Here is a 12,757-nt window from a genome sequence, read left to right as displayed (position 1 = left end):
TTTTTTTTTTTTTTTTTTTTGGTACCTCAGGACCTGTGCTTGCAAGGCAGGCATGGGGCCACTGAGCTAAATCCCTGGCCCTCTTCTGGCATCTTTAGGCACAGTTGTCCCCATTTGCAAAATGAAGAAACTAAAGGCTCAGAGAAATGGGATGCTTGTCTAAAGTAAGTCACTGGCAGCACAAGGGACCATACCTGGCTCAGCCTGTTTGCAAGTGAGGACTCCCACCCCCCACTGCTAATATGGAGGCAAGCCAACTTAGTAAGGGGAGGGAGAAAAAGACAGATAAAAAATGTGTAGGGGTTTGCACACATAGACACACATATACACACACACTCCCTGTGCTCCCACCCACCCAGCTGGCCTGTTGTCATGTTCCTTGCCCCAAGACAGGGTAAGAGGTGTGGCTGTCCCCCCCAGCCTCATCCACACCCTCACCAGGCCTAACTGGTTTTAACTGGAGTCACTGGCAAGAGCTGCGAGGCACCTGCTCATAAACACTGACCCAACACAGCAGGCACTGTGCCAGGACCGCCTGCCCACAGGCGATGTCCCAGCCTGATGGCCACAGATGAAAGATTAGGTGGACCCTTAGCCACCTGACATGTGAGAACTGTAAGCAGCTAGTGCAGCAACCATGCGCTGCCAGACTCCAGGGGATAGGGCGGAGATGGGGAGGTGACCTTGGTACTTGGGTCTTGCCAGTTCCTTATTTGTCCTACCCACCAGAATCCTTTCCTGCCTGCTTCTCAACCTGAGGTCAGTCTCTCTGGGGAGCAAATGGGTAGATAGCAGGATATGGAATCCAAGACTTGACTCGTGTCCCCTACTCCGTCCCCTAGGTAGGCTCTGCAGGCCCAAAAAGGGTAAGTCTTGGGTTCTCAATACAACCAGCTTGTCTGGCCCCAAGAGACTGACTCCTGGAGGGACCAAGAAGCACCTCCAAATTGTGGTAGTGGGAGTGGCATCTTTCTGTGATCCAAGGATGTCCCTGGTTCCAGGCAGTCCTTTATGCTGGACTCTACTCTCCTCTCTAGGCTGCTTACTCCTAACCTGTCCTAGTCTTTTGTTTCTTGTAGTCACTCTCAAGTTCTACCCTGAGGCTCAGCTTGCTCAATGTTGTTAGTTGTGCTAGGCCTGGGCTCATGGAATCCAGGGTCTTGTCTTATCGCTTGGAATAGCAGAGCCTACAGGTCCAACTCAGTCTGGAAGGCAGACCTCAGTGTAGAAAGCTTTTCATGCTTCCCAGGCCCCTCTTCTAGTTCAAAAGAATAGATTCTACCTGTGGAGCCAAAGTTTCTGGAACCAAGCCACCAGGTAGGTCCTGGGAATCTAAATGGGGCCTGTAGGACCATGACGGACAGGTTTGGGGAAAGAAACCTGGCTGACTTTGTGAATGAGTGTTAGAAAGGACCTGGAGCCTGGACTGACCTGTCCTTCCCTCATGCCCCGAAGATTGAATTTGCCTGGGCAGGAAGTACTTGTTCCCAATAGTAGCCTTTGTGCCCAGCCATTGCACTATGAGGCTGACGTCTGCATAGGCAATAACCATCCTTCATCACAAACTTGCCTGACAATTTGGTTCCTGCTCTCTGATGCCTAAGGGCAGCCTGTGGGGTGGTAGGAAGAGGTGTTTTGCAAGGTAGGACACAGTAATGGCTAGGGTACTCATTCCAGCCATCTCTGTGAACTCTCAGGAGTAATCTTCCCTTACTAGCCCATAGACATCAACTGTTCTGAGACTGAGGAAGAGATATTTAGGGGAAAAGACAGAGGTCCATCTGAGCCAGTCCTCTGAGAAGAGGGCATTGGGAACATGCACCCTGAAGCAGGTAGTTGGCGGTTCTGTCACTCCTGGTTGGGAGGCAGCAGGCTACTGCTGCTTGACTGATTAACTGTTGGCATTGGTGATGTTCAGGGGCTTTGCCATAGAATTGCCTTGACTAGTCCCTACCATGAAAGGCGCTGGGGAGGGGAGGAGGAAGCTGTGAGTAGGAGCCTAATAAGTCTTGCAGAGTCTCTCTGCTCACACTGAGCAAGCTCCATGCTGTGCACAGGCCTACCTGGAGTCCTTCTACAAGTTCTGCACCTTACTGGGCGGGACCACAGCTGATGCTATGTGCCCCATCCTGGAGGTGAGTGTCTTCCCACACCCTCGTCTGCTGGTCCCCACTAGCCCTGGCCCAGGGGAAGCTCTGCCAACTGACTTAGCCTTCCTTTTCTTCCCTCTCTCCTTGCCTTTGCACTGCCCTGCAGTTTGAAGCAGACCGCCGCGCCTTCATCATCACCATCAACTCTTTTGGCACAGAGCTGTCCAAGGAGGACCGTGCCAAGCTATTCCCGCACTGTGGGCGCCTCTACCCTGAGGGCCTGGCTCAGCTGGCTCGGGCTGATGACTATGAGCAGGTCAAGAATGTGGCCGATTACTACCCGGTGAGTTCCCTGACTGGCAGGATGGTGGGTGGCCATATTGGCACCATGTACCCCTTCCCTAAGCATCCAGCAGTACGTTCATACTCATGTTTCCAACTGTTCTTGGCCAGGAATACAAGCTGCTTTTTGAGGGTGCAGGCAGCAATCCTGGAGACAAGACCCTGGAGGACCGATTCTTTGAGCATGAGGTGAGCACAGAGCATAGGGAAGAGTTGATGACTAAGGTCTGCCTTTGGCCTCAGCCGCCTGTACACCATGCCTGCCTCTGTCCACAGGTGAAACTGAACAAGTTGGCCTTCCTGAACCAGTTCCACTTTGGTGTCTTCTATGCCTTTGTGAAGCTCAAGGAGCAGGAGTGTCGCAATATTGTGTGGATTGCTGAGTGCATTGCCCAGCGCCATCGCGCCAAGATTGACAACTATATCCCCATCTTCTAGCATCCTGACCCAAGGCTCCCAAATGTACTGTGTATGTCTGTGTATGCTGTGATGAAGCCCATGGCTCACCTGCCTATCCTTGGGTGGGTAGCACATTGTCCTAGGGGCTGTGCAGCTTCCCTGACCCTCACCCCCATCCAGGACTGCTTTTCGGTATGAAAGAGCTGGGTACTTCTCCCCTCACCAAGATGCCCTCAGAGAAATGAGGCCCCTTCAGCCCTATGTTTACAGCCACTGACATGTCTGAGAAGCATGTGGTCACCTTCATGTCCCTCTCTAACCTGAGAAACCTGGAGGCAGTAAGACCTCCCTTTCCCAGAGCCGTGGCCCATGGGAAAGATAGAATGTGTATTGTGGGGCATAGGAAAGGTAGCTCTCCCTCAGGTCGATCTGAGACAATAAAACTGCCCTAATCCACTGTCTGTTGCTTCCTTTGGGTCACGGTACCCCTCACAGATCCCCAACTTCCCTCATGATCACACCCTTTCTGAATTCACTCTGAAATTAGCAGTCCAAATTCCTCAGGGTTAGGGGAGTACCTAAAGGATAGCCCCTTCCTCTGCTGGAGCTCAAATGCAGAGACAGGCCTGCCGAGCTGGGTCCTGGGGGCCTCCAAGACTCTTAATTGTTTTATTGATCTCTACAACTCTCTGTGATCATGATTATTATCCTCATTTCATTATGAAGAAACCCAGAAATAAGTATAAATGATTTGCCTGAGGTAAATGGAAGAGGGAGTATATAAACCAGAGTATGCTAGGGGTGGGCCAGGGATTTAGCTCACTGGTTTCACCAACTGCCTTGCAAGCGCAGGGACCTGAGTTCGACCCCCCTACACCAAAAAAAAAAAAAACAACAAAAAAAAACAAAAAACTAGAGTATGCCAGGGGAGCCCATTCAGGTCTGTGCACAGAGCCCTGGTTCTCCACTTCTACCATATAGCCACATCCTGTCACCAAGGCTAACCAGGCAATCACCCCCTCCAAACACCACCTCCTCCATTCTAGGAGAAATAAAAATTTATCTTTATTTAAAAAGTAGCAATCAGGCAAGTAAGGTATGCTGCTTCCCTGTGGCTTGGAAGTGAGGGGCTGGGGTCTGAAGTCTTGAGCCAGTCAAGAGGCAGTTGGGATACCCTGGAATTGTAGCACTTGAGGCACTGGTGCCAAGAAACAATCCTGAGGGGGTCCCCAATCCACCCACTTGTGTGTGTGTGTGTTTGTGTGTGTGTGTGTACCAGGGATTGAACTCAGGACCTTGCACTTGTGAGAGAGGCATGGCACCACTAAGTTAAACCCTGCCCTCCCCTTTTTTTTGGTACGGGGGATCAAACTTGGGTCCTTGTGCTTGCAAGGCAGGCAGTAGAACCACTGAGCTAAATCCCTGGCACTCCCCCCATTTTTAAAATATAGACAAAAATATGGAACGCTTTATGAATTTACGTGTCATCCTTGTGCAGAGGCCATGCTAATCTTCTCGGTATTGTTCTCATTTTAGTATATGTGCTGCTGAAGCAAGCACCAGTCACTCTTAGTTTGCAGAGACACTGTCTACAGGGCCCTAACAAAGGCTGTGGCTAAATCTTGCACAAAACTCCCTATCCAGATGTATTCTCCAACCTGCAGGATAGAGTGTTGTTCTCAAGATGGTCTGTGTGGGCTCACAAAGCAGTTGAGACCCAGAGGCTCCCTGGAAATCCTCAGCCTCTTGGACCTGGACTGGGCATTGGCAGCAAAGGGGCTGAAGTTTGTTAGGCTAGGCTGTGGGGCAGACCTGGGGGTTCAGAATGGCCAGGGAGAGCCAAAGTCTCATGGAGCCTCATATGCTGGAGCAGCAGGCTATGTGTGCACTTGGCTCACCGAGCCACCACTGGGGAAGGGCCTGGGTTCAGGTTTGGGTCCTGGGTAATATCCTGAGCGAGAGTAAGACCAGGCTGGCCAGGCTGCAGTGCTCGGGGCACACAGGGACCAATGAAGAAGGTCTGCAGGAAACGGCGCCGCAGGCTCTCTGGCAGGTAGTAGTGGATGAAGTACATGAGCCCCACGCCACGGCCTGGGTAATAGCGGCGGCGTGGCTGAGCTGCCAGAAGCGCATCAGTGATAGCATCTGTAACTGGGCTGAGGTCAGGCAGTGCCCTGCTGAGTGAATTCAGGAATTGCTTGTGCGAGTGCTCAATGTAGTCTTCACCATAGGCCTGTAGCAACTCTCGGGGCAGGTTGGCCAGCAGCAGTTTTTTGCGTTGTTCCCAGAGGTTCACATTTATCACTGACTCTGGAGAAGGGGTGGCAAGGTCAGAGGGTGATGAGCTAGGAGAGCAAGAGGCCACTGGTCTATTTAACTTGGCTACACCTACAGCCAAAGCTGTGCCTATTCCTCAGACCTACTCCTGTCCCCATAAGATCATGCCCAGCCCTGTTTCCCAACCCCAGGCCTTATGCATGATCTACCCGTAGCTCTAAGCCTCACCTGTTTTAAAGCAGCCAGGCTGGATGACGCTGACCTTGATCCCCCAGGGAAGAAGTTCAGAGCCAAACAAGTCCATGAGTAGCACTATGGCTGCCTTGGAGGTTCCATAGGCTGCCAAGCACGGATATGGCATGTCTCCTGGGGATAAAATGGATGGGGTGAGGCAGATCAGACTTGGCGAGGAGCTCCCCAAGTCCTCCCCCACCCCACAGCAGCAACTCTTCTGCTGTACCCCTGAGGAGGATGGCACTCACCTGCTGGACTGCCCACTGTCACAATACGACCCCTTGAGCGGCGCAGGAGTGGCAGAAGTCCCTTGGTTAGCTCAAGTGCACCAAAGAAGTTCACCTCCATGCAGTTGCGGAATTTGGCCATTGGAGACAGCTCCACATCAGCCACTATGTCGTTAAAGCCTGCATTGTTGACCAAGCCCCACAGGCCTGGGGGTAGGGAGGCAGGGAGTGAAGCTTCAGATCAGCCCAGAGAAAACCCTGCAATCCCTGCCCTTTCATGTCTGGGGGTAGGGAGGCAGGGAGTGAAGCTTCAGATCAGCCCAGAGAAAACCCTGCAATCCCTGCCCTTTCATGCCTGCCTGACCATGCCCTCCCCCAGGGAAGCTGTGTCTGACCAGTGCTGGTGGTGTGGGCCTTGGTGAACTCCAGAGCATGGCTAATGTCCTCTGGCTTGGTCAGGTCCATCTGCAGCAGCTTTAGGCGAGGTGAACAGCAGGCACGCAGCTCTAGGGCACCGAGGCTATTCAGGTCTAATACGGTGGCCAGCACCATGAAGCCCATAGCATCCAATTTCTTAGCCGTCTCCTTGCCAAAACCAGTGTCACAGCCTGGTCAGGACAGAGCAGCTAGTGAACTCCCACAGTGGTCCAGTGCAGCCCGAGATAACCCAAAGATCACCAGGGTATGGGTGGCATCCCTGGACTCTCAATCCAGCAAAAATCAACAGCCTTCCCTCCTTATCCTACCCATCTCTGGCAGGCTTTGCCCTTCCTGCTGAGCCTTGAGCACCAACTCTGATAGCTGTCATTTCCTTGGACTCCCCATGGCTACCACATCAAAGATGCTTTATAATCCTCAAAGAACAAACTGACACCTAGTAATACTAATTTGATTCCCAAAGTCACACAGCCATCACAAAGGTCAAGACTATCCCAGGTAGGCCTGAGACCCAGCCCCGTTCCTGATGTCCTTCCTGCTTGATTTAGACCAGAGCTCATATGCAGTGTTACCCTTCCTTTCTGAATGTCCTTGCCCTTCCTTCCTTTAACCTGGACATTGAAGCAACCTTCTTGGTCCTGTCCAGTCTTGCCCCAAAATACATCCTTTACCTAAGCAGCCAGAGGGATCTTTTTAAAAATTACAATCACTCTGCTGCTGAAAATCTTCCCAAGATTCCCTTCAATCTTCAAGACAAAGCCCAAGCTCTCTGGTTCCATCAATAAGGCCCTGACCAACTTGAGGATCCCCTCCCTTCCCAGTCTCGACACTCCCAACTAATGTTGCAGGCTCTGAGCAAGCAGAAGGCCTATTCCTACCTTACTCCTGACCTCTTATCCTTGGAATTTGAATCAGTGGCAATAACTGGGTATTTTCTGAGCTGCAAGCCACTTGCCCTCAGGACAGTGGCCTGGTGGGGGAAGATGAGAACAGACCTGCATTTCAGTGCCTTCCCACATCCACCTTGTGCCTGCCACAGCACTGTTAAAATTCTTGGAGGCTTACTTTCTGTCCTTTGGTATGCAAGAAGACCACCAGGCAGGGATGGTGCAGGGGTCCATCCTATCCGATTAGGCCCAAGCTTCCTGACTCTGGGTGGCCAGTAAAGGGGCAGGGGGCCAGTGAGGGAGGAGGCTCTCTGGAGTACTAGCCACCAGACCTGAGGTCCTGTTGAGCAGAAAAGCTATGGAGCAGCTCTGTTTGGCTCCTGGACACTCAGCACCCGCTCCCATCGCAGCACACCCCCCTCTGTGGAGGCCTAGAACAAAGCTGGGCAGGGAACTTGGAGCTGGGCCTTGTGTGGCTGGGGATTGCCACCTTGTGCTAAGGGGTCTTTCTCAGAAGTCTGCTAGGGAAGGGCATCCAGCCACAGCCCAAACCCTGACCCCATGGCTGAGTTCTTGAAGTGGATTTGGCAAGCAGTTCTTGGGCATTCTCAGGAAGGGTGGGTGGCAGCTCTGGCAGGCACAAGACACTGCTCTAGGCAGGTGTGATGATTGAGGAAACCCTAGAGTTTTCAGGCATTGGGAAGCTACGAACCCACTGGTGATGCGTACACAGGGGTGGGCTGGGCTGCTTCCTACCCTTACACCCTGAGCTTTGCAACCAGAAATGGAGGAAGTCCTTCAGATGGCCTGGGTCCTGTTAAGGCAACTCACAAATTAGATGACAGAAGGGGATCTGCCCTGTCTTGGAGGAGAGGGAAGATCAAACAACCTAGTCCCTGCTTCATACTGGGAGGGTCTACTGGCTTTCCTTCCTCAACCCTTGAAACTGAGGTCCTCTGAGGCTCTGCTGCACCCTGAACTTGGGTCTATCCCATTCAACCTGCGTCCTGTTTCATCTCCTTCCTCTTTGCTGAAGCCTAAAGTCCTCACTGTGCTACTCTCACACCATCCCCCACATCAGCACCACCTGGATTTTAACTACCATTCAAGGCCCCACCCATGGAAATTTAACATCCCACCACACTGCTAAAACTAAACTGGTATTGTCTGTCCCCTCCCAGGCAAACCTCATTCTTGCCTTAAGCCTTTGTCCCACACCCTTTCTTTGATCCATCTGTCTCCACACATCCTTCAGTTCAAGGATTTCCCCTTGAAGGAGTTCTCCTAGCCCCATCTGATCATGCAGGGCCCCCTACTGGTTTGCTGGCTGTCCTCCGTCCAGGGTCTATGCAAAGGCAGAGCTCAGAGCACCTGTCCAAAGCTAGGTGGGATGGACTTGGGGAGAGACTGGGCTGCCCCTCCCCCCATGCAACGGACTAGGGCCCCCTGACCTTTCTCCCCCTCCCCACTTCCACCTAGGTCTTCAGCCCCGCTTCCCTTGCTCTCGTGACAGATTTATCCCCAGCTCCAGACAAAGGGAGCTCAGCCTGGCGGCCAGAAGCACCTGAGGAGTCCAGCTCTCCAAGACCTATTTCCTGGGCACCAAGAACTAGAAGGGATGGGAGTGAAGTGCACACCATGGACTGCTGCCTCAGCAGTTTGGCAGTGGCTGGCTGGACCCAAGGGAGCCAGCTGAGTGCCCCCGTAGTGACCTCAAGCTTTTCTGAACTTCAAGGATTTCAGCCTTTGGAGGTGGGGGTGCAGCTCCTCATGTAAGCTCCTTCCTCTGGCCCCAGGGAATAGAATACAGGATGTCCCATGTAGGGATGGGTGTCAAGCAGAGTTCAAGAGATGACTATCCTTCATCTCAATCTTCCCAAGCCCCTCAGAGCACTGTCCCCGTCCCTTGCCTGCTCTTGAGGAAAGGCATAACACAAACTATCAACCCCTAGGACCACCAGGTTTCCTTAGAGCACCTGCCCACTGCCTGCTACACTTTCTCTCCAATACTTGCAGCAGCGGCAGGTAGTTAACCGGGACTTGGGGAGGTGCCCTGCGCTTCCTACTTGGCTTCTCCTTTGCTCCCAGGGGACTCCTTTACTCCTGCGCTGGGGAGCCCCCCTTGGCCATTCCTATAGGGAGCCCTCTAGGGGTGCGGTCCGCCCTCGAGCCTGGAGTCCCCGCACTCTGCGGACTCACCGGTGATGAGCACCGCGCGAGTGGCCACGGGCAGGCGTGGCGGGCGCGCCAGGCGGGACAATGTGATCCAGCCGGTGGCAGCCAGAACGGCGAGTGCAGCCGGTGGGGGCAGCAGGCGCTGGCACAGCCAGTCGAGCGCGGCCAGCAGCGCCAGTGCCGCCAGCAACGGGCTGCCCAAACGTAGGTCTGCGCGCAGCAGCTGCAGCAGCGCACGGGCCGCCACGAGCAGCCAGGCGCCGCCCGACGGCCAAGGCCAGCGCTCCATGGCGGGCGGGCAGGCTGGGGCGGGGCGGGGGCCGGGCGGGGAGCGAGGCGAGGGACTCGAGCCGGGGGCGCAGGGTGCAGGGGAAACCCAGCCTGGGATGAGAGAGGCACTCGGCTTTCTCCGCTGGCCAGCGGACCAAGCTTTTAAAGAGCCCGGGGCGGGGCGAGGGAGGGGTGGAGGCGGGGGGGGGGGGGGGTGGAGGCGGGGAGGGGTGGGGCTTTTCCTCACTTCTCCAGCACCCCATACACGGCAGGTGCCCCCCCTCAACCCTTCGGCCAGATCCGCTTTCCAATAAGCCGGAACAAAGTCCCAAGTTGCTGCCTGAGGAGGAGCAGCTCGCTGCAGGCTGCGCTGGGGACGCGGCTGGTCGGGACCAGCCCGAGTGCCATGCGTCCGCTTCACCCCAACCCCCACACACGCGCCCAGGGCCTTGAGAAGCCGCGCCCACATGAACAACACATCCTGCTCACATTTGGCTTGGGACACCTGAGGACACCCACAACTTCATTCAGCACCTCGTATTGATAGCACCGCCTTGACCGCCCGGCCTTCGGGAACACCGGGACACCTCGGGGAACCAGCCGGCCTTCACCGCTGTAGCCGCTGGTCACGCCCGCGCCCGCCTGCGGTGTGCGCGCGTCCCTAGTGTACATGCCTGAACACTGAGCAGCTCGAGGCCACAAAATCCTTCTAGGACGGGGCCTGGGGGAAGCAGGGTGACCTTTCCAGGGGACTGGAAGTCTCTGCTCCTCTTTGCTCTCCATGGTGGGAACTGGAAATGCACAACTCCACCTCCTGCCACAGAAATGTGTGTGAGAATGGTGAGGGGTTCAGAGAAAGCCTCTAGGCCTCCATTCACCTTTGCCTCCCCCTTGCTCCCAAGAAACAGGCCAACAGGAACACCTGGGGAGTCAGCGAAGGTAGCTGCTAGGACAGGGTGGTCCCTGCCCTGCTCCTCAGAATCCCCAGGTGATAAGTGGTGTGTGGGTACATTTCCTTGTCTGTGTATGAAGGTCCTTGTTTGTGTGTGGCCTGCCCCCCACCCTCGACCACCCCTGTCTCTGGCACCCTGTGCCTAGCATGCATGCCAGGGCTCTGCCAGGCATGAGGAGTTGGTGCCAGTACCTGGGTGCCAGGCCCTGTGCAGAGGAGAGTAGGTGCAAGCTGAGGTAAAGGGGGATCCCAGTTCCTGCTGAGCCTCCAGACCTTGCTCAGTGCCTCGTCCCTGCCCTCTCTAGGAGTTCATGGACTCTTGTCACAGTTCCCAGCCCCATTGCTCATTCTTTCTTCTGTGGCCAGGCTCTGTGCCTGAGTCTCATGAAAGTGATTCTTCCAAAGCCCTCTCTACAACCCAGGAATGACCCCTTGATGGGCCAGGGAGATTTCAGGGAGCAGGCTGTGAGCCAGACTCATTTAAAGGGAGAGGCTCTGGGTGGAGATGGGTCCTCCACCCAGAGCCACTCCTGTTCCTCCACCTGTCTCTCCTCCTGGAAGTGTGGATGACAGGCTAGCCCTGGCCTGGAAGGCAGGACTTTCCTGGGGAGGGTGTGTATGATCCTGGGTAAGACTTTTGTGTGCCTGTGTTTGTATGCACTTGTGTCCATGGAGCTCCATGGCCTATCTATGCCATTGGTTGTGTTGTTCCCTGAGCTATGACCCTGTGTATGCATGTGCACACATGTGTGCATGTTGTGAATTTCTGGTAACTCTCTCTTCCTTGGTCTGGGTCATCCTGTCTCTGGAAACATTCCTTTTCCAAATCCACTGACTCCTGTGCCCTGAATCGATGACCCAGACTCAGAGGTAGACACAGCACCTTCAGCCTGGCTTTCCAATTTGAGTTATAGAGCCTGAATTGGTCAGAACACCCTGTTCTACTCACCTCACCTCAGTCTCAGCCCATTAAGGATTCCCCTTAGAGATAGGGAGGGAGATACAGTGGGATCAAGCGTGGAAGAGTAGAGGGATAGAGGCTGGAAAGCAAGAGAAGGATGGAACTGAGAAGCAGGATCCTACCCTGTCCTATGAAAGAACCATGAAGGACCTTGACTGATCAGGAAGCCCATGATGGAGAGAAAGACTGCCTGGGAGTGGATGAGGTAGTGGCAATTGCCTGTGGCTCTATAGGATGGCTAGTATAGGGAAGTAAGTGTTTCTAGCTCAGCTTCTGGGACACTATGCCACCTCAGATGAAGCCATTAGAACTGTGAGATTTGGGTCTTGGTAGGACTGGGTTCTCTGACGCATTATTATATAGCTCCCTACCATTCATCCCACTTCCTAGGATGGGAGACCATGTGTCTTCCTCCCCAGCATCTATGCCCAGCTTGCTGTAGCCTCATCAGCCACTGACCCCTTCCCCTCATCAGGTAGTAGAAGGTGGTTCAGGCAGTCATAACTGGGAGGGGCTGGCCCAACCCTGTCTGAGATCTGGTGCCAGGTTGTTCCTGCCTCGGGGCAGACAACCAGCCTCTGCCAGATCCAGGAGTCTGGGCTGTTTAGGGCCTCTGGGAAAGGGGGGGGGGCAGGGGCCTCAGCAGATAAGGCAGGGCCCAGCAGTGGAGAGCAATGAAGGGCAACCAAAAGAAGCAGAGCCCCTGGAGCCATCACACTCCAAGGCCTCAGCCCAGTGTTTCCTTGTCTTTTGTCCCACCTCCAACTTGCCTTGGTCAGAAAACTGGTTAGCCAAACCCTTACTGTTTCCCAGGCTCTGGAGGACCAGGACCTGGGGCTGGCAGGCTGCTTCTGGCTGTGCCCATGGAGTATAGTACAGCAGCTCACTGACCCCATCTGCTGGTCTTTGGGAGGGTGCAGCTGTGAAGGGAAGAAAGGCCTTGTGTGCTGGACATGAAGATGGGGGAACAGAAATCCAGAGTTGGAGGGTGCCAAGTAGCAGTTTCCAAGAGCACTCACACTCTGTCCTCTGAGTATACTGGGGTTCCTGAAGCCAGAAGTTCACTTACCACCTCTTGTTCCTCTGTGGTCCGACTCAGAGGCAGCAGAGTCCCAGGAAACTCTGCCTGCACTCAGCTCATACCTGGAACTTGCCCACTTGCTCAATTCCCCCTGTCTGGCACAGTGACCCCCTTGTGCCTGTGGCACGTCCTATTGCCTGCATTCCAGACCCCATCACACCTCTTCATCAAAGCAATTTTTCACTGAAAATGTCTTTGTGTCAGCTTCCTGGGTAAACCACCACAGACAAAGCAAAGGACAACTTACTGCTCCCAGCCACAATACTTTCCCACTGGAAACCTCAACCTCAGTCTTTTTTGGGGGTGGGTGGGTGCTGGGGATCAGACCCAGGGCCCCATGCATGCTAGGCAAGTGCTGTACCATTGAGCTTCATCCCAGTCCAGTAATCTCAATAAATCCCTTTCCTTAGGCATTGTTGTCCTG

General features: G+C 54.3%; 2 protein-coding genes and 1 non-coding gene across 4 annotated transcripts in view; 1 reads left to right on the top strand and 2 right to left on the bottom strand.

Annotated features, from left to right (window-relative positions):
- Atp6v0d1 (ATPase H+ transporting V0 subunit d1) overlaps positions 1-4,085 on the top strand; it is a 58,128-nt gene extending 54,043 nt beyond the window's left edge. The window contains exons 5-8 of one of the 2 annotated variants that reach the window (XM_010612237.3): positions 2,058-2,135; positions 2,257-2,433; positions 2,544-2,621; positions 2,709-4,085. In XM_010612237.3, coding sequence (XP_010610539.1) covers positions 2,058-2,135; positions 2,257-2,433; positions 2,544-2,621; positions 2,709-2,870 — 495 coding nt within the window. In that variant the 3' untranslated portion in view covers positions 2,871-4,085. The remainder of the gene's footprint in view (positions 1-2,057; positions 2,136-2,256; positions 2,434-2,543; positions 2,622-2,708) is intronic. The other variant, XM_010612238.3, reaches the window with a different exon arrangement.
- A 199-nt stretch (positions 4,086-4,284) lies between these two features.
- LOC117283953 lies at positions 4,285-4,391 on the bottom strand. The gene has a single exon (XR_004515002.1). It is a non-coding gene; the product is annotated as a U6 spliceosomal RNA (small nuclear RNA).
- Positions 4,392-4,671: 280 nt separating this feature from the next.
- Hsd11b2 (hydroxysteroid 11-beta dehydrogenase 2) lies at positions 4,672-9,474 on the bottom strand. Its single transcript, XM_010612236.2, has 5 exons — positions 9,094-9,474; positions 5,965-6,177; positions 5,591-5,776; positions 5,337-5,474; positions 4,672-5,141 (listed from the first exon to the last, which is right to left on the bottom strand). The coding sequence occupies exons 1-5, from the start codon at positions 9,356-9,358 to the stop codon at positions 4,726-4,728; spliced, it is 1,218 nt and encodes a 405-aa protein (XP_010610538.1). The 5' UTR covers positions 9,359-9,474; the 3' UTR covers positions 4,672-4,725.
- Positions 9,475-12,757: the final 3,283 nt, after the last annotated feature.

The sequence above is a fragment of the Fukomys damarensis genome, unplaced genomic scaffold (assembly GCF_012274545.1).
Source record: "Fukomys damarensis isolate Sample0158 unplaced genomic scaffold, DMR_v1.0_HiC HiC_scaffold_32, whole genome shotgun sequence".
Classification (NCBI taxonomy): Eukaryota; Metazoa; Chordata; class Mammalia; order Rodentia; family Bathyergidae; genus Fukomys; species Fukomys damarensis.
The sequence above is the reverse complement of the archived record's forward strand: the minus strand, read 5'-3'. Positions and strand labels throughout refer to the sequence as shown.